Source organism: Mastacembelus armatus, chromosome 19, assembly GCF_900324485.2.
Source record: "Mastacembelus armatus chromosome 19, fMasArm1.2, whole genome shotgun sequence".
Lineage (NCBI taxonomy): Eukaryota > Metazoa > Chordata > Actinopteri > Synbranchiformes > Mastacembelidae > Mastacembelus > Mastacembelus armatus.
This window is the reverse complement of record NC_046651.1, coordinates 12,620,331-12,640,334: the sequence shown is the minus strand read 5'-3', so window position 1 is coordinate 12,640,334 and position 20,004 is coordinate 12,620,331. Positions and strand designations below refer to the sequence as shown.

General features: G+C 38.7%; 4 protein-coding genes across 5 annotated transcripts; 3 read left to right on the top strand and 1 right to left on the bottom strand.

Moving 5' to 3' along the window:
* Positions 1-2,211: 2,211 nt before the first annotated feature.
* On the top strand, positions 2,212-3,809 carry LOC113135861 (phenylethanolamine N-methyltransferase-like). Its single transcript, XM_026316179.1, has 3 exons — positions 2,212-2,383; positions 2,741-2,951; positions 3,371-3,809. Exons 1-3 carry the CDS (start codon positions 2,212-2,214, stop codon positions 3,807-3,809), a joined length of 822 nt encoding a protein of 273 aa, XP_026171964.1.
* A 1,843-nt stretch (positions 3,810-5,652) lies between these two features.
* On the top strand, positions 5,653-9,533 carry LOC113135669 (phenylethanolamine N-methyltransferase-like). Its single transcript, XM_026315871.1, has 5 exons — positions 5,653-5,774; positions 7,141-7,270; positions 7,447-7,677; positions 8,190-8,400; positions 8,889-9,533. Exons 3-5 carry the CDS (start codon positions 7,509-7,511, stop codon positions 9,340-9,342), a joined length of 834 nt encoding a protein of 277 aa, XP_026171656.1. The 5' UTR covers positions 5,653-5,774; positions 7,141-7,270; positions 7,447-7,508; the 3' UTR covers positions 9,343-9,533.
* Positions 9,534-9,739: 206 nt separating this feature from the next.
* On the top strand, positions 9,740-11,970 carry LOC113135796 (phenylethanolamine N-methyltransferase-like). Its single transcript, XM_026316089.1, has 3 exons — positions 9,740-9,764; positions 10,917-11,127; positions 11,616-11,970. Exons 1-3 carry the CDS (start codon positions 9,740-9,742, stop codon positions 11,968-11,970), a joined length of 591 nt encoding a protein of 196 aa, XP_026171874.1.
* Positions 11,971-12,849: 879 nt separating this feature from the next.
* On the bottom strand, positions 12,850-20,004 carry LOC113135612 (protein phosphatase 1 regulatory subunit 1B-like). Of its 2 annotated transcripts, none has more exons than XM_026315788.1 (5): positions 19,655-20,004; positions 15,013-15,096; positions 14,694-14,769; positions 13,804-13,932; positions 12,850-13,691 (listed from the first exon to the last, which is right to left on the bottom strand). In XM_026315788.1, the coding sequence occupies exons 1-5, from the start codon at positions 19,781-19,783 to the stop codon at positions 13,555-13,557; spliced, it is 555 nt and encodes a 184-aa protein (XP_026171573.1). In that variant the 5' UTR covers positions 19,784-20,004; the 3' UTR covers positions 12,850-13,554. The 2 variants fall into 2 exon arrangements, with proteins under 2 accessions (XP_026171573.1, XP_026171574.1); XM_026315789.1 differs by having other exon boundaries at positions 19,664-20,004.

Genomic DNA, 20,004 nt, shown 5'->3' with positions numbered 1-20,004 from the left:
TTAGCATCCAAATGTACAGTCAAAATATAATTATTCTTTAGGTTTCATTGATTTTAAAGTAATGAAGATATTCTTTTCTCTTACTTAGCCTCCTGAAGTTCCTGTGTATCTTGTGTCTGCACCTCTTCTACCGACTGTTGTTCATTTTGTTTAACTCGCTATTTATCAACAATCCACCGTTTGGACACAGGTTGATGTGAACGACTCCTCCCTCGACTGAAAGAGCCGCGCACGAAAGTTTATAACGAGTGTTTCTGTAATTTAACTCCAGCTACAGTTGAAGGACCCAACTTACGTTTAATTCCTGCTTCTTGGTATCGCTGACGGTAAATTTGCTTTTTCTGCAGAGCACAGACTCTTACATTGGCGTTGATGTGTCTACAGACCAGGCGAGCGACACACGTGGGGGTTGGGGGGGACGGAAATGTGTGATTTAGATTCTCACATTTCAAAATAAAAAATAAAAACCTCTGTCTTCACTGTAATAATAATAAGCTAGGGACCTTTTTCCATTAACCAATATCAGGTCATAGTGTTAGTAATAGAAGTTAGATTTTACCATTTGAAATTTAAAACAAGTATAATAACACACCTAAAAGAGCCATTTGCCCGTTGTTGATATCTGGATCAGGTGTGTGTGTGTGTGTGTGTGTGTGTGTGTCTGTCAGAAGCTGGAAGATGCCATCTCAGATGACGGTTGAAGCGAGTTGGAATCGTCCAACTTCCGGTCGACTGAACACACCTGGTCCAGGTAATCAGCAGTGGGTATAGGGCAGGGAGAGTTGGAAAACAAGTAGGGCTGCACTATGTTTCACACATGGAGTTATATGTTTTATACTACGTAGCAAATCAAACATAAAGGTTTCCATAAAGGGCTGCACATTTATAATCATTCTGCACTCTTCATTTATAATCATTCTGCACTCTGCAATTATTCCCTAAGAGGAAGACAAGGGTGTAGGACCCAACTGCCTTATGAGTTTTCTTTTAATAAAATGTCACCCTTCATTTACAAGAAAACAAAACATAACATACACACACACACACACACACACACAAGCCTGCAATACTAATGAAAGTTTACCGTACCTGCACTGTAACACAATGAGAAGTAACCCAGAGCAGAGTTCACCAACACCATTGGACTCCCACTGCCCTAGGGACCACAGATAACTAAATTGGCTTCTGTAGCTCTGGCTAAAGGTGTATTATTTCATTATATCCGTCCTGTTCTTTTTTCTGTTGTCCACTTTTGCCCTTTATCTGTTCTTCTGTATTCCTCCTCCTCTTTGCTCATTTATCTGTCCATCTGACTCAGGGGAAGGAACTGACCTATACCTTGGTCCTGGCCCCACTAATCCACTAACTATACTGTGTGCGTGTGTGTGTGTCTATGCAACCTTTTACCTTATTTTAGACAAGATAGTGAAATATGATGTTGTTTATATATTTTTTTCATATGCGTCTAACATGTTTTACCTATGCATGAAATAAATACAATATAAATAGTGCAGCAGGACTCCTTCACAGGAAAGGATTTGTTAGATGAAAAAAGTAAGTTGAATAATATTTTCATTACCCATAAATTCATTTTTATCTACCCTATTTTATAAAACAAAATATTCTTTCTTTTGTCAGCTGGCTGCAGTGGTTAAAAGCCCTATAGGAATAACCATAACATGGATTATGCAGTAAAATGAGGAGATATGTATATTTGTCAATAACATTTTTTTTTTTGCTATTCCCCAACTCTCAGCCACCAAACATCAACAGAGTAAATTGCCCGACAGAGACAAGCCAGTTTGTCTTAGAGATAGACCTGTGTGTTTCAGACAGCGTTGCATGAAACAAACCTGGTCTTCCGTTGAGTGGAAAAGGCCCTTTAGAATGATTGTGGAGATAGGGAGGTCCTCTGAGAGGTAGCTGGAAGCCATGTGAGGAGTACATTAGTGGGTCTAGTGTTGGAGGAAGCCCCCTGATCTGATGGTATCAGTGCCTCAGGCCAGGCGAAGTGAACATAACAAATGCTATCAGGGAGCAACATGTACAAAAACAGGATCACTATCTCTGCCCATGAAATTCAAGAGTCGCCCAAAGCACAGACACACACATAAAGACACACCCACAACACAGGTATATAAGGCAGCTGGAGGGGCAGTGGTGCACCTGAACACTGACCATCAAACAGAAGATCCACAAAGCCAAGTGAGAATGGAAGAAAAGGAAACAGAGAATGGAATAAAGGCCATGGCAGCCCACTACCAGAGATTTGATCCTGCAGCGTACCTACAGTATAACTACACTCCACCCCGGGCTGATTTTGAACGAAAAGACAGCATTGTACCATGGAAACTATCATGCCTTCATCGAGCATTCACTGAAGGTAAGGAAACAGATTGACTGTGACTTTCATGGAAGCAAAGTGTTTGTCTTTTACCTAATTTCACCTCCTACTGATTGTCTTCTTCTTTCTAAGAGACCTTGGGTGACTCCAAACACAGATTGAACCAGAAGATCAGATTTTTCTTAAAATCCAGACCTGATAGTTTCCAAACATACCAACTAAGTCAGGCTGAATTAAGGGATAACGTTTTAAAATATATAATAAATCAATCATTTTTGTATTTCATGTTAAAAAAAATGTGGTTTGGATCCAAATATTCCGTTCAAGTTTCAAAATATTTGATTTGATTACTAAAATCTAAAGAGTCTCTCCTTCTTCTCCTCCCTCTTTCTCCAGGAGATATTAATGGAGAGCTGCTGGTGGACATAGGATCAGGTCCCACCTTGTACCAGGTGATGAGTGGCTGTGAGGTTTTCAACAAGGTGATCCTCACAGACTTCCTGGAAGCCAATCGGCAGGAGCTGAGACGATGGGTCCAGGATGAGGGAAGTTCCAGTCTGGACTGGACACCATACCTGCAGCACGTGTGCAAGCTGGAGGGACGAGGGTACAGTCTACTACATTTCAACTGTGTTTGAAGTTTAAAGATTTTTTTAAAAAGTTTGATTAACATTATACCAAGTGTCATTATTATTATTAATATTATTATATGTAGATGAGAAGATTTAAACTACTCTTAAAGCTGTAGAGTATATATATGAACCATTATAAGCCAGTTAGTTAAGGGTTGCATAAAGCAGCACAGGGAAAAATTACTGGCTGTTGTATTCTCTCATCACACTTTCAGCTTGAAAGAAAATATTTCCCAAAATGTCAAACTATTACTTTGACATGTGGAAAAATGGGGGCAGTCATCATGGAGCAATGCTCCAATGTGTGCAAACACAAACTGATTTAAAATGAAAGGCTGTTTTTACATGGCTGTTTTTCTGTAATTGTGTGATTTATTAATATTGTATCCAACAGACCTTCAGCATGGACAGAGAAAGCTGCAAAGTTAAGAAAGGCCATCACACACATCCTCCCCATTGATGTGCACTGCCCACAGCCTATGGATCCATGTGCCCTTCCTTCAGCAGGGGCAGACTGCTTGGTGTCCACCTTCTGCCTGGAGAGTGTTAGCCCTGACCTGCCTGCCTTCACCAGGGCACTGGGCCATATTGGGACACTCCTGCGCCCTGGTGGCCACCTCCTGCTCATCGGAGCGCTAGAGGAGAGTTTTTACCTTGGGGGTCCTGGGGTGAAGATCCCTGTGGTCCCACTGAATCAGGCCCAGGTTTGTCATAGTTTGAAGGAGAAAGGCTACACCCTGATAAGGCTGGAAGTTTACACACTGCCTCAGGACATGAGGGTCGGGGTTGATGACGTGACTGGGGTGTTTTTTGTAAAAGCAAAAAAGAACTAAAAGCTAAAAAAAGGCAAAGGTGATTAACAAGCTTATTAAAGGTGAAAGTGGAGGAATATATACAGTATATACAATATTATGGATTAAACATAGTTTAGCACAAATTAAAACTGGATTATTGTTGATGCTGACAATAATACACAGATGTGTAGTCTTTTGTTTGTTTTTTTCAGTGCCAAATTGCTCTGGATTGTGATTTTCTTTTATTTTACAAATTTCACACAAATTCTCATGAAAAAAGAAATGGGCAAAAATCATGTGTATGAAATGATTCCTTTTATTTATTATTTATTTTATTCACACAGTAAATATCTTTCCTGAATTGGTACTTTAAAATTCACCGTTGTTGACAAAGGATCAATCATTGTTAAATGTATTATCCAGTTTTATTACCTGCTACAGTTCAAACATTGGAGCAAAATGCTTCAATATTTTAAGAGATCATACAAAATATTAACATAGCTGTTTCCAGTCAGTTTCTAGACTACATATTTTCATATACTATTCATTAAAAGGTATATTATTCAGTGCCTCATAAGGTGCCTGTTGTGTTTTGTCATATGTCCTAGTGTGAATAAAGAAGTAACGCTAAAACAATACTTATTTCATGGTGTTTTATGATCTCAAACATTATATGTATGTAAACTCAATAATCAAACAGAAAGAACCAAGGAACAAACAAGATTCAGGACCAGACTGGTTTTACAATGAGGCTACTCTGAAAATATCACCCCAGTGCAGATCAATATTGTTGCTCAGACTTCCTCAAGAGATTAAATTTAGCTTAGCCATGAAAACCAGTTTATACTGTAGATGTAGGCTCACAGTGGAATACACTGAGAACATTGATTCTTCTATGTATTCTAGCTAATCTTTAATGTAGGGAATTACACTGCAGTTGATATTACGGTGATGGTTTTTGTCCCTTGACCCCTTAGGCCCCTGGGCCTATGTCCAGGAGGCCCATTCAATAACATGAATTCATCTTATTATTTGCTATGAAATCAGATCATTTTAGATGCTGATGAAACTGAGAATATGACTGTGCAATGAGACACGGTGAACACTGGGTGTCAGTACTTGGCCATCTTTCTCTGAAATAATCAAACACCTTAGAGCAGGTCACTATTGGTGCCTAGACTTTCTCCCAGCAAATTTAATTCAGTTTAGCCCTGCAACAGGGTTTATACTATAGAGAGGATCACAGAGGAATGCACATTGAATAGTAGTTTTTTCATGTTTTTTAACTTTACAAGCTATAAATGACAGTAAATGCATAGAACAAAAATGCCATTGTTTTGTGGTAATCTTCTTCTAAGGAACATGCACATTTTGTACAGCCCTACAGACTAATTCCCTAATGCACAACACCACCAGACCACTATATTGTTATACTGTTTTTGTGTAATTGTGTGATTTATTAATATTGTACATAACAGACCTTCAGTATGGACAGAGAAAGCTGCAACCTTAAGAAAGGCCATCACAGACATCCTCCCCATTGATGTGGACCGCCCAGATCCTATGGAACCCGGTGTCATTCCTTCAGCAGGGGCAGACTGTCTTGTGTCCATCTTCTGCCTGGAGGCTGCCAGCCCCATAGCTGCCTTTAACAGGGGATCTTAATATTTACTATGTTAATCTTATTTAAATGATCATTTGTGACATGAAACTGAGACTATAATTGTGCAATGAGAACTGTTGAACACTGGGTGGCAGTACTTGGACATCCTCCTTCTATTCATTCATCATTTCCTGCTCATTACGGAACATCCAATGTCACAGAGGGGTTTGACAATCCCAGCTGATGGAGAGGTACACCCTTAACAGATCACCAGTCTATCACTGGGCTGACACATAGAGACAAACACTAACATTCATATCTACAGGCGATTCAGAGCCACCACTGAGCCTACAGTAACCCCAGCCTGCATGACTTTGGATTGTGGGAGAAACCCTACACAGGTACGAACAGAACATGCAAACTCCACACAGAAAGGCTACTTGGACAACTTGCTCCCAGTGCAAATCAATACTGTTGCTCAGACTATCTCAATAGAGTAAATTTAACTTAGCCATGAAAACCAGTTTATACTGTAGATATAGGCTCATGGTGGAATACACAGAGAACATTGGTTCTTCTATGTTTTACAGCTAATCTTTAATGTAGAGAATTACACTGCAGCTGCATTTCTGGTGAAGTTTTCTGTTTCATTTTAGTCACTTGATATAGTTTTGCAACTTTGTCTCGTTTGGCTTTTTGACATTTTGCCTTTTTGGCAATCATTTTCTAGTTTTCATTTTTACTTTCCAACAGAAAGATTAACAGTTACTCCATGGTTTTCTGCCCTAGGGGTTCCCTGACTCAGTAGGCCCATTAAATAACCCATACCAATCCATGATCTCTGCTATTCCCAGCAGATCATCCTTTACTATTACAGAATGTCTGTCATATAAAACCAGAAGACTTTTGTGGAGGATTATTGCCATTCTATTATTTGATGTCATCTGTTATTTAACACATACAGAACACAAACACTCTCAAGACTGAGCACTTACCCTTTAAGCAAGGGTGGGTGACACACACTCGAGGTTGTGTATTTACCCCTAAGCGACGGTTGTTTGTAGATTGAAGTCTAATACACATTCAAGTCTGACCGTTTAGCCCTAAACCAGGGCTGCTGGTAGGTTGACGTGTAAAGTAATTTCATCTTCAAAAATCTGTTTTATACCATAACATGGACATTTTGCAGAGTTTTCATAAAGAAAGTAGGAAAGTGATTCCTACTTTCTTTATGACTTAAGAGAGAGAATGGCAGGATATTGTTTATTGACTGCTGAAGTGGCCAATAAACAATATGGACTGTAGCCATGTGAATATAGACTGTTGGTTATATTTGAACTGCCATTATTGACACCTGCTTAAGTACAAACTTATAGAAGATGTGCAGTGTCAACTTCATGGAAACTGTTTAATGGAAAAATGTTCGTGTGAGATTTTCTGTTAATTGAATGTCAAGACTACATTCATTTTATTAGAAAGAGTGTGAAAAGAAAATGCATTAATATTCTGTCATAAATCCTGAAATTTGATTCATTGTTTGGTCAAAGTTAAAAAAAAACTGTGATGGAGCTAAAAACATTCTACAATGATAAATGTCAAATTTATAATGGTCCTTAAAACTATATGAGTTACTCCAGCATTAACTTATAAAACATCAGAAATGTATTGAATTTTTATGTCTATGTAAATGTGTTGGAAAGATTTGTAAAAAAGAAAAAGAAAAACAAGGGTGTGACGACCATTAACCACTACAAAGTGCTCCTTCAGGTCTACATTGCATTGCTGCTGACTCCACCCCATTCAGCAGTGAGGACAATTCATATGAAGCAGGTATTTCCCTCAATTGAGTAAAGAACTCTGAGGAAACATCATCAATCCTTCTGACGCCCTTTTTCAGGTATGTCGACTGCATTGTGTCATGTAGTCTCTTTCAACATTCATCTTCTTTGGACATATATATTTGTACATTGTTATATTTTTGCAGATACATTTGAGTAAAGAACTCTCTGAGGAAACTTCATCAATCACTCTGTGATTATTTCTTCGCTTTTTTAATGGACGTAACTTACACAGGTACACAAGGCAGCTGAGGAGCAGTCGGGCACCTGAACACTGACCATCAAACAGAAGTGAGAATGGAAGAAAAGAAGACAGTAAATGAAGAAGTAATGAAGGAGGCTCATTGCCAGAGATTTGATCCTGCATCATATCTACAGTATAACTTTGATCCACTGGTTAAGCTTGATGGAAATCAAAGCTATTTGCCATGGGTACTGTCATGCTATCATCGAGCATTTGCTCAAGGTAACAAAACAGGGCAATAAATCATATAAACTAGGTTTTACCACTGAATTTAAATTTTTAAAGAAAATATAGTGATCAGTTTCAATATGTGTGTAATTTCACACCAACTGTCTGACTTTTACTGAAATCAAATATTTCTGTTGCTCTTGATTTGAAAATAATTACTTACTTATTCTTCCCACCTGTAACTTCTATAGAAGCAAACTGATTGTTGTTCCCCTGATTTTAACATACTGATTGTCATCTTTTTTCTAAGAGGCCTCAGGTGACTCCAAACACAGGTTGAACCTGAAGTTCTAGTTTTCTTCAAATCCAGACCTGATGGTTTCCAAACATACCAACTAAGTCAGGCTGAATTAAAGGGACAAATGTATAAAATATTAACTAAATCTAGAGATTTGATTTTTCTATTATTAAAAATGTTATTTGCCTCTAAAGGCTCCTTTCAGAACATTAAATTTGATTAGTTCATTTTAATGCGTCTCTCCTTCTTCTCCTCCATCTTTCTCCAGGAGATATTAATGGAGAGCTGCTGGTGGACATAGGATCAGGTCCCACCTTGTACCAGGTGATGAGTGGCTGTGAGGTTTTCAACAAGGTGATCCTCACAGACTTCCTGGAAGCCAATCGGCAGGAGCTGAGACGATGGGTCCAGGATGAGGGAAGTTCCAGTCTGGACTGGACACCATACCTGCAGCACGTGTGCAAGCTGGAGGGACGAGGGTACAGTCCACTACATTTCAACTGTGTTTGAAGTTTAAAGATTTTTCAATTTTTTGTTTTTTTTTGTTTGTCAAATATCATATTTATATTATTGTTATTATTACTATTAGTAGTAGTAGTAATATAGCTGAGATGAGAAGATTATTACTACTCTTAAAGCTGAGTATATATAAACTTATCATTATCAGTCACTTGGCTTAGTTTTGCATTAACTTGCATGGGGAAAAATAACTGGCTGCTGGATGAAGATTCACAGAGTATTCATAGAGTATGATGAATCTTGTTATCACACTCTCAGCTTGAAAGCAAATAAGCATATTTCCCAAAATGTCAACTACTACTTTATCATGTGGAAAGATTAAGGCAGCCATGATGGAGCAATGCTAAGTTTTGTGCCAACACAAACTGGTTTAATGTGTGATCCTGTGTGGGACATTACCTGACTCATTTTTGTAACAGGTTTGGTTTACTGATATTGTATCTTCTAGACCTTCAGCATGGACAGAGAAAGCTGCAAAGCTGCGAAAGGCCATCACAGACATTCTCCCCATTGATGTGCTCCTCCCACAACCTATAGCTCCAGGTGCCATTCCTTCAGCAGGGGCAGACTGCCTGGTGACCAGCTACTGCCTGGAGGCTGCTTGCCCTGATGTGGCTACCTACAAAAAGGCACTGAGCAATATTGGGACACTCCTGCAGCCCGGTGGCCACCTCCTGCTCCTTGGAGATTTACAAGAGAGTTTCTACTATGCGTCTCCTGAGGAAAAGCTCCCTGTGCTGACGCTTAATGAGGCCCAGATTTGTGCTAGTTTGAAGGAGGCTGGCTACACCCTGATCAGCCTGGAAGTTTACACAGCGGGGCCAGAGGAGAGGACGTGGAGTGATGATTCAACTGCGTCAGTTTTTGTAAAGGCAAAAAAGAACGAAAGGATAAAAAAATGATTGATATAGTTTATTAGAGGTTAGAGTGAAGATCTATACGAAGTATAACATATTATAATGTCAAACACAACCACTAGCACCAAAAATGTAAAGCTTAAATTTTAAAAAATACCATACAAGATCTTAATATAACTGTTTTCATACATTTTATAAACAGTATATTTTCATGTACTGTTCATTAATATGTGTAATATTCAGGCCCTCATGAGTCGACTGTTCTTTCATGTGATAATATGAATAAAGAAAGCGTACTAAAACAATAGTTATTTTCATGATGTTTTCTTATATCAAACACTATACTGATATAAACTCATGGTTTTATTTCTCAGTTAAGTCCAGAAGTAAAGAAATAACATAATAAAATTCACAGAGTCTATAAGAAGTTTGAATATTTTTAATGGAAATCTATGAGAAATCTTTGGGTATACAGGTGACAAACAACACATAAGAAATACAAAATCATAGTAAATAATCCCAGACCTGTACAGATTTGAACCAAAAGGAGTCTAATCTAACCAGTTGTCAAGAATAAAAGAAAAACCCTCAAAGGAAAACGCAGTAATACACATTCACAGAGTTCCCAGCTCTACAGCCCAGCCTGATCCAACACAAACACAGCATTAACTAACAAGTACAGCCTGAGGAAATCACAAAGAGGACACCTTGTTCAAACACCTGCAACAAAGTTATCTGCCAATTTTTTAACATTATTATAAAACAATAAAGCCACTAATTAACATAAACCCAACCTGCATGACTATGGACTATAGGAGGAAGCCTGACTATCCAGGGAAGCCCCTCACATTCACAGAGAGAACATGACAGTAAATACACTGTATATAAGGCAACCAGGGAGGCAGTGGTGCAACTGAACACTGACCATCAAACAGAAGACCCACAAAGCCAAATGAGAATGGAAGAAAAGAAGACAGAGCATGAAGTAGCAGCTATGGCAAACCATCACAAGGAATGTGATCCTTCCATGTTCCACTGCTTAACTTTGAAAATACAGACAGCTTTGTGTTGGGGACAATCTCATGTTTTCACTGAGTGTTGACTGAAGGTAACGAAACAGGGCAATAAATCATATAAACTAGATTTTACCACTGAATTTAAATCTTTAAAGAAAATATAGTGATCAGTTTCAATATGTGTGTAATTTCACACCAACACTTTGACTTTTATTGAAATGAAATATTTCTGTTGCTCTTGATTTGAAAATAATTACTCACTTATTCTTCCCACCTGTAACTTTAAAGGAAGCAGAGTGTTTGTCTTTCACCTGATTTTAACATACTGATTGTCAACGTCTTTAAGAGGCCTCAGGGGACTCCAAACACAGATTGAACCCAAAGATCTGTTTTTTCTTCAAATCCAGACCTGATGGTTTCCAAACATACCAACTGTGTCAGGCTGAATTAAAGGGACAACTGTATAAAATATAAACTAAATCTAGAGATTTGATTTTTCTATTATTAAAAATGCTATTTGCCTCTAAAGGCTCCTTTCAGAACATTAAATTTGATTAGTTCATTTTAATGCGTCTCTCCTTCTTCTCCTCCATCTTTCTCCAGGAGATATTAATGGAGAGCTGCTGGTGGACACAGGATCAGGTCCCACCTTGTACCAGGTGATGAGTGGCTGTGAGGTTTTCAACAAGGTGATCCTCACAGACTTCCTGGAAGCCAATCGGCAGGAGCTGAGACGATGGGTCCAGGATGAGGGAAGTTCCAGTCTGGACTGGACACCATACCTGCAGCACGTGTGCAAGCTGGAGGGACGAGGGTACAGTCCACTACATTTCAACTGTGTTTGAAGTTTAAAGATTTTTCAATTTTTTGTTTTTTTTTGTTTGTCAAATATCATATTTATATTATTGTTATTATTACTATTAGTAGTAGTAGTAATATAGCTGAGATGAGAAGATTATTACTACTCTTAAAGCTGAGTATATATAAACTTATCATTATCAGTCACTTGGCTTAGTTTTGCATTAACTTGCATGGGGAAAAATAACTGGCTGCTGGATGAAGATTCACAGAGTATTCATAGAGTATGATGAATCTTGTTATCACACTCTCAGCTTGAAAGCAAATAAGCATATTTCCCAAAATGTCAACTACTACTTTATCATGTGGAAAGATTAAGGCAGCCATGATGGAGCAATGCTAAGTTTTGTGCCAACACAAACTGGTTTAATGTGTGATCCTGTGTGGGACATTACCTGACTCATTTTTGTAACAGGTTTGGTTTACTGATATTGTATCTTCTAGACCTTCAGCATGGACAGAGAAAGCTGCAAAGCTGCGAAAGGCCATCACAGACATTCTCCCCATTGATGTGCTCCTCCCACAACCTATAGCTCCAGGTGCCATTCCTTCAGCAGGGGCAGACTGTCTGGTGACCAGCTACTGCCTGGAGGCTGCTTGCCCTGATGTGGCTACCTACAAAAAGGCACTGAGCAATATTGGGACACTCCTGCAGCCCGGTGGCCACCTCCTGCTCCTTGGAGATCTGTGGGAGAGTTTCTACTATGCGTCTCCTGAGGAAAAGCTCCCTGTGTTGACACTTAATGAGCCGCCTGGAAGTTTACACAGTGCCTCCAGAGGAGAGGGTGTGGAGCGATGATTCAACTGTGTCAGTTTTTGTAAAAATTTAAATATTTATACAGTTACTTCTCTTCTTCTCTCTCAGGTAAATTATTTTCTGTTACTCTTATGGGTGTACTGTGTATACCACTATAAACCATGTTAACTTTGCATAAAGTAGGATTAGGAAATATTTTAAGATCACTTACGATTGCAATTCCATAACTTAATGTAACATTGAAACTAAAGTAAGCACAGGGGGAAGCACAGTGAAATTCATAATCTATGATCACTTATGATTTGAGATCCATGGGTTCATCTTAATATTTGCTGTGTGATCAGTATTATGACCTGTCCAGGGTGTACCCCTGTCTTCTACCCGAGAGAGAGCTGGGATAGGCTCCAGCAGATCCCCGTGACCCTGGTTCAGGAAAAAGCGGGTATAGAAAATGGATGGATGGATGATCAGTGTTATGATCATTTTAGACATAAAACTGAAAATATGAGACCTATTGAACACTTGTTGTCAATATTTTCTCTGAAATAATCAAAGACCTCAGGGTCAATCAGTATCAGTTCCCAGACTTTCTCCCAACAAATTTATCTTAGCTCTGCAATATAGTTTTTAGGTATAGGATAGCAGAGGAGCACACAATGAATACAGTTTCCTTTTATGTTTTCTAACTAGGTTAACCATAAATCACATTAAATGTATGGAAGTAAACTGCCATTATTTTGTGCTAATCTTCTTGTAAGAAACATCCAAATTCTGTACAACCCCGTGCATTAATTCTCTGTCAAACAACACAACACCACAAGTTGACTATTTTATTAGCAACATAAAACATAATTCATATACATGGTCAAGTATGGACCTTCATGCTCATTACAAATATTGTTTTGAAAATATAGCTCTTGTTTCAGCTCCCTCCAACAGCTGATGCATCACCATGTTACAAGAAAGCCTGTTCATATAAAACCTGTGCAGCATTAACATGATTAGTTGGATTAGTCTGATATGCTTTAATGTGTGACTACCCTCAGGTCATCTATAATCCATCTTCCTCTGAAGTCATTGACCTTGCATGCAACGGTCTACATTATTATTATTATAATAATTATAATTATTATATAATTATTATTAATTATTTTAACTGCCCCAGCAGTTTCCTTTGCCTACCTGAGATATACCAGAAAACAATAAATATTAATTGACTCCTTGCATTAAATTGAGGTCAAATTTGTATTTTGCTATTTCTGATTGTTCTTGAGGTGTATTGTTTAGCACCAATGTAGCAAAATGCCCTGGACAAGATGTGCAATTATTCTGAGTCTTATTCTTCACACATGGATAACTTTGTGGGAAAAGAATTGCAAGCGAAAATACTGCAAATCTTAGCGGTTCTCGTGTTTCTTTCAGTGTCCTTGGCTGATAAGAATTTAAAGCTGGCTCCCTTTCTGACCCTCCTTAACACATGTTTTCATTGCTCTATCTCTCTTTTACATGGTCAACTTTTTTGTGGCATGCATGCATATGCTCATAAACCCATTTAATACACCCATGCAAGCACACACACATTTGTTCTACACTGACATTCACTCTCCGTCCAGCAATCTTCTTTTGTCATTCTTGCTTTCCCTCCTGCCGGTCTTTGGCCTCCTCCTCTTCAGCTCTGCAGTGAAGGCTGAGCTCAGTACTTGCTGCTGAAATGTCTGATGGAGCACACTGGTCCCTGAACAATTTGCTTTCTTCTCTTAGATCTGACAAGAAAATGATTTTGAAAGTGCAAGCAATATGTATGTCTATGTGGATTGGCACTTGATCCATGTATGTGAAATGGAAACATATGAATGACATTCTTGTCCTACCCACCTGTAGCTAAGCCTTTCTGTTGGCTTTTTATCTCACCATGCTCCTCCTCCTCCCCTGAGGAGGGCTCCTCTTTGTCCACAGAGGTCATGTCTAGGGAGGAGAAGTGGGCCTGTGCCATCCTCTGGACAGCTGAAAATACAAATTAATATATAAAACAAAGGAGCACAGTTTAAGGGATAGATGGATGGTGGTTAGGTAAATACAAATTACTTATGTTTTGTAGATTTTTTCATAGATGATTATAAGATCACATTTTAAGTAGGCTCATTCAGGTTTTTTTAGTTTTTTTAATTTAGGATTTAATCATTTGTGGTTGATGATATCTTGTCCTGTCACTTATGAAATTAATGCTGAATAAATTAATAACTATGTTTAATGATGTAAAATGTTACATAGCATACCAATAACACTTCAGTAAAGCACTGCAGGCATCAAGAGCAACCACACTCATCCAATCCAAAAACCCCACAAAAAATACGATAAATATTCATAATATTATATACAGCATTCATACCAAACAGTAATGTGTGTGTTTGTATTTGTGCGACTGAGTGTATATACCAGTGTGTGTGTGTGTGTGTGTGTGTATATATGTGTGAGACCATGTTGCAGATGTGTGCCCATCCTATAATCCAGGATAATCCAGGGCAGACCCACAGCTGTCTCTGCTCCTAATCTCACATACCACACACCATTCAGACACATACCTACGCACACTGAGACACACATCTCTCACTGTGATTTTTGGATACCCACATGTTATAAACAGATACAGACCACATTACAGCTGCCACTGGAAAATTAGGTCTCCCAAATTCTTTCATTTCATGTCATCGGTTACATAAATGAAAACACATGAAACACAAACCCACTCCAGGCTGAGTACTTACCCTTAAGTGAGGGTGGCTGGTAGGTTGACATGTGAACCAATTTGGGTCTCAATGCTCCATTTTCCCCCAGAACCCACTGTAGACGTAAACATTCCAATTATGGTTTACTGATAACAATCATATTGTATATATACACATTATAATATGTACTTAGTGGAGTGTATCAGTGGAGTTCGACAAAATACCCTACACCATCAAAGTCTTAAAATCACAAATAAATGTGTAGTAAATTGCTGTTTATGTAATTAAAAGGAAAACTCATTTGCTCAAGTCAAGTTTTCTTGGTGGTATCCTAAGTACTGCACACAAGCTGATCTACCTGGTGAGGGCCACTGTCTTCCTCTGGTGACGGTTGATCTGTCAGTCTGAAGAGTGTGGCTGGTGTCGGCCTCCGACGTCGAATCTTAGCAAAGAGAGAGAGAGAGGGAGAGAGAGACGCAGCTTGTGTCAAACAATGCTTTGTGAGAAAGTACATGCATATCACCCTATCTCTAAAAACAATGAGCAAAGTGTAAATGGTTGCTGTATATAATGCTAGAGCTGTGCAGCTGGTCAGTCTTGAAGTGATGTTTGCTGAGGATTATTTTTTTATTGTTGTCCAGACTCAAAAGATTACATCTTCTCATAGATTGCAGTTGGATTGCTCAGAATTGTCTAATATTTTACTGCATATTCTCAACACTTGGTCGCAATCATTTAGATGTCCCAATTCTTTAGTCCACTGTTATTATACCATGAGATGCATGCTGACTTCTGCTTAAACCCTTGTAAACACTCTAACATCATATTGCAAAACAATAGGTCTCTTGCTTTCACTGATTGATGCCAGTGGGCTTTGAGGTTTAAATATTGGTGTTTTAGTATTTCATGCCCTTCAAAATCATTTCTCTGCAATATTGAATTTTTTAATCACTGCAGTTAAATGAATATAAAGCAGGGTTTATGTAAGTGTTATTGCAGCTACTAATGTTGTATTTTTCTGTTGCTGTTGAACAGAAGTTGATGTCTACACTCAGGTCACACACACTGTGGGCTCAAAAACACACACTCTCTATCTAATTTCTGCAGATTCATCATCTTCCTGCATTCTATGTGTGAAGCAGAGTTAGTCATAGAAAGCAGTGGTTATGTAACTTAAGAAATGTAACTTCGGCATCTCTGATCAGTATCTCCTGACAAAACTGTTGCATAACAAAGACTGACTATAAAATTTGTCCTCAATACATTTTCCAGTTGCTCAGCTTATAGAATTCTGTTTCTTGTTATGACATTTCTGCTGTGTAAAGTAAGTAAGTAGTTAAAAACACAGCCACATTATCACTGTATAGAAAAAAATATTGTTAGTAACTAAACTGCCCCACATTATATAAAACAGCAACATATAGTTAATTTAGAGTTGTGTAGAGGATATAAGATTAACAAACAGTATGTGCAAAACATGATTTCATGTTGACATTTGTCAGAGAAGACTTAAACAATCAAGACTGCAGATATTGGATATATGGGAACCAATAGAAAATAGCTGGTTATTTCTGAGCTCACATGGCCACACGAGGCCAAAATTCAGCTTTTTTTTTTTAGCAGAAATGCACAACAGTGAAAATGTTTCTTTCATCTATCTTGTACCATTTAAGTCCACGCTACACCAGCCTTTTAGTATTCACATTAAATAAAGAATAAAATATCTTCCTCTGGTTTACAATAAAAGTACAATAGAGCCATCACTCTGTTTTGTAACACATTACGGTTGTTGTGAGATAAGAGTGGCTGCCAAGCCAATCACGACTCAGAGTGTAGGCATGAAATGTGTGGGCACTTTTTCACTTTGGAGTAACTCTTAGCTGCTCCCACCTCCCTCTGTATGCTAAATTCATCCATATTCATCATTCACACGCTAGAATGAAATACGCTGCCACTGTGGGGAAACAAATTTAAATATGAATTATAAGGATCCAATTAGAGGTTAAAAATGCGTCAATGTGAAAATTTAAATGTGGAAACCCAGGAAAGATGAGCAGTTTCACACACACACACACACACACACACACACACACACACACACACACACACACACACACTTCTCTCAGACAAAAAGCATGCAATCAAACAACCAAAGCACATATGTACCCCTCTGAGAGCTTTTTCAGACAGTGACCTTTTCTAAGTGTTTTGTTAACATTGTAGACAGGTCCTTGTGCGTGTCTGAAATATATGTAAATATAAGTGGTAGCTCTGTGGAGAGCAACTGTATTATTTAAGAAGACTGGATTTGTTAGTTTTGCTTTTGAAAGAGCTAAATGGGAGCATACATATGCAGTTTTTTACTTGTTTCACATTTATCCAGCTAAATTAGAAATAGTGCACCTGCAGTCATGATGTAGTATCACTGGCAATGTTAGAAAGAAGAATTTAAGCAGTACAGGACCTCAATATATTAAATATTAATCCACAACCTCATTTTTATTAGACAGAAAGACCATCATGGTTACCTAACATTCAACTTCAGTGCATTAATCTGGGTGTTTGTAATGCACAGTGACATCACTGGGTGGGTGAAGTGCACTAAAGAATCATTTATATTTGAATAACCTGTCCACTAAACAATTAACAACGGCAAAGGAATAAATCCTTTGTTTTATTCGTACAATGCTTTCAATCTGTTCTGTGAATAATCCTGTGTAGAGCTTGATTTCCCCACAGCGCATTCAATCAAACTCACTTCTGTCATTTTACCTTTTGTTTTCCAGTGAATATAGTCACTGGCCAGGATTCAGTATGTGTTGTGTTTAAGTAAGATAATATTGAACTTTAGAGCTTAGCCGTGCTGTGGTGAAAATTTGTTCTTGGCATTAGTTCTCCTTGCCCTTGATTCAGGCCTCAGTCATCCACAGCTAATCTCTGGTTTTAATCAGTCCTCTGCTCCAGTGACCGTCTCCTTTTTCCTACTTGCCTTCTGTCAGTTATCTTTCTCCTTTTCCCTCCTTGTTGTCCTTCCCAACTCAGTATTTTCCATTCCATTTGTCTCTAGTATTATCTGTTATTTGCTGCTACTTGCTGCTTCACTGTTAATGTTCTGGCTGTATCTTGCAAAAGCTGTATACAAACTCTTGGCTGACCTTAGTATATACCCCTTACAGGCTTCTGTTGGCTTGTCCCATTTAAATTCCCACAGGTTTCAGTCACTGTCTATGGGAATGGGCAGCAGAGTCAGTCTATCACCGGGACAACAAAAGGCTGATAGACCACTGACCAAACCTCACAGACTGTTTGAGGAGGAAAATGACCTTCTTTGCACTTAAAGCGGCAACTTCACCCCACATGCCATGACCATTAGACAGTTTTTCTAATCTCCAGCATGGCAGACTGCACTAATGGGAAAGGAAGGAAAAACAGACGGGGTTATGAATTTTCATGCAGCCTGCCAAAAGGATGTGCTCTAAAACTTATTTTGCAGCTGACTGAATGTTTTCCCCTCAGCTGCATTGCTTTTATTCTGCAATGTTGAAGAAATTCCTGAAATTGCCTGCTGATTTAGTTCAACTATGATTTGTCAGCAACAGGTGATCACATGACACTCTTTTTTTCCACAAATTACCAATCAGGGTATGCCTATAAGGCATAAGACATATTACTGTGTATGAACCATATAAACTTTCACGTGCTTTTCCAAGAAGTGCTGCTGATTTTAGCACGATCATATACATGATGAAGGATTTGTAGTCATTTTTGTCTGTCTGTAACTGGCACATTGCCAGAGCATCTTATGAAAAAAACTGACTTGGCATGTTTCCACATAAAGCTGTCAATGAGCAAGAGGTGACGTTTCTGAGGGAAAGTATCATACTAATTGAAGACTGTGGAAATCATTAGTAATGTGAACCATCCACAGATAATTTGCCAGAGAATGGTAACCAAGAACAATTGTGATAATTGTTTCTGAGGGAATATGCTTAGAAAATGAAATCAAAGAATCAAGAAAGGATAAAGAAAGTAGACCAACACCCTGGAGACTGCAAATTGGGCTGTAAACAACAGATGTGTAAGAAATATTTGAGTCCCAAGATATTATTGATTTATTTATTTTTACATTCCAGCTTAAAACTAGCTTTCCAAACAGATGCCCTGTGAAATCTGTCAAATCCTCAAAAAATTTTGGACACAGCACCTGCTCTCCATAGAACTGTCCCTATATGGAGCAGCCTGCTGTTATAAAAGTCTAACGAGTGGATCAACATAACAGGCCATTTATTAGTGTTACATTGATAACCTATATATGCTGTTGTCACTGCCAGATTGAGTAACTGCTTTGCATGGCTACACCATTCCTGTTTATCCACAGCAGCATGTTTTGCTGTTTTTTTTTTCTTTGGGGTGGATCAGCATAAGCTTCATACACCTGATTTATCCTTTATTTTACATAATACACTCACCACCTCCTTCCCATAATGAGAGATTCTAAATTTTGAGACGTGAGAATCTTTTTTAATATTATTACAGTGCTTTATCTCTCACTTTCTCCTCCTCCACTCCATTTAAAGGGCACAGATGCCTCATCATTTTTACTGGCTACAAAAACTAAGGCTGCACAGCTCAACTTAATCCCAGTGCTGCCCATACCCTGCTGCCCACAGACTAACAAAGTCGTGCTAGACTGGTTATGTAACTGTCTGTCAAACTCAGATGGCGCAGGAGAGCACTCACAAGTAATGATAAAGTTGTAGGCAAACATGGTTCAGACTTTTTGCCATTATTTTGTAGGCTACTTTCCTAAAAACTCCATAGAACTGTAACTGACACGCCGCACTTGAACGTCTCACCGTAAAAGTAGTGTTTACATATTTAGGTAGTTTTAGGGTAAACAAAAGGGGAGAAAACAGCTGATCCTCACACAGCTGGGCATGTGACCTGAGTTTGCTTCCTCTGTCCACACATGCACACACATCACCTTCTCCCATTCTCACCATCTCCACCTGTCCCGGGTCCAGCTGGGTGGGCACCGAGGAAGGCACGGAGAACTGGATCTTCCTCCTCGAATCCTTGTCTGCCTCTCGCTCCATCACCTCCGTGTCTGCGGGCAGCAGCGGGTCCATGGCATCCAGCCTGTCACCTCCACAGCCAAAGCGCGCAGATGTCCAACTAAAAGTCCAGGCGGAGTCACTTCTGGTTTAACTGCCTGTGTAAGCTGTATGACTCCCCAGATATCAAAAGTGCAATAAGTGTTTTAAAAATAAAATTTAGCTGTTAGTGGCCAGCGGCATCCTTCTGTCCTGGCAGATGTCTTCGGACTCTTAAGTTGCGTTTGTCAGCTTTG

What these genes read in the sequence shown, in the direction of transcription:
- LOC113135669 (XM_026315871.1), top strand. Translation starts at nt 7,509, where the DNA reads ATGGAAGAAAAGAAGACAGTAAATGAAGAAGTAATGAAGGAGGCTCAT. An exon ending in TCATCGAGCATTTGCTCAAG is followed by an intron (nt 7,678 to 8,189) that starts GTAACAAAACAG and finishes ATCTTTCTCCAG; the next exon opens with GAGATATTAATGGAGAGCTG. An exon ending in TGCAAGCTGGAGGGACGAGG is followed by an intron (nt 8,401 to 8,888) that starts GTACAGTCCACT and finishes TGTATCTTCTAG; the next exon opens with ACCTTCAGCATGGACAGAGA.
- LOC113135612 (XM_026315788.1), bottom strand. Translation starts at nt 19,783, where the DNA reads ATGGACCCGCTGCTGCCCGCAGACACGGAGGTGATGGAGCGAGAGGCA. An exon ending in AAGACAGTGGCCCTCACCAG is followed by an intron (nt 14,770 to 15,012) that starts GTAGATCAGCTT and finishes TTACGTCTACAG; the next exon opens with TGGGTTCTGGGGGAAAATGG. An exon ending in CCAGCCACCCTCACTTAAGG is followed by an intron (nt 13,933 to 14,693) that starts GTAAGTACTCAG and finishes TTGTATTTTCAG; the next exon opens with CTGTCCAGAGGATGGCACAG.
- LOC113135861 (XM_026316179.1), top strand. Translation starts at nt 2,212, where the DNA reads ATGGAAGAAAAGGAAACAGAGAATGGAATAAAGGCCATGGCAGCCCAC. An exon ending in TCATCGAGCATTCACTGAAG is followed by an intron (nt 2,384 to 2,740) that starts GTAAGGAAACAG and finishes CTCTTTCTCCAG; the next exon opens with GAGATATTAATGGAGAGCTG. An exon ending in TGCAAGCTGGAGGGACGAGG is followed by an intron (nt 2,952 to 3,370) that starts GTACAGTCTACT and finishes TGTATCCAACAG; the next exon opens with ACCTTCAGCATGGACAGAGA.
- LOC113135796 (XM_026316089.1), top strand. Translation starts at nt 9,740, where the DNA reads ATGGAAATCTATGAGAAATCTTTGG. An exon ending in AATCTATGAGAAATCTTTGG is followed by an intron (nt 9,765 to 10,916) that starts GTATACAGGTGA and finishes ATCTTTCTCCAG; the next exon opens with GAGATATTAATGGAGAGCTG. An exon ending in TGCAAGCTGGAGGGACGAGG is followed by an intron (nt 11,128 to 11,615) that starts GTACAGTCCACT and finishes TGTATCTTCTAG; the next exon opens with ACCTTCAGCATGGACAGAGA.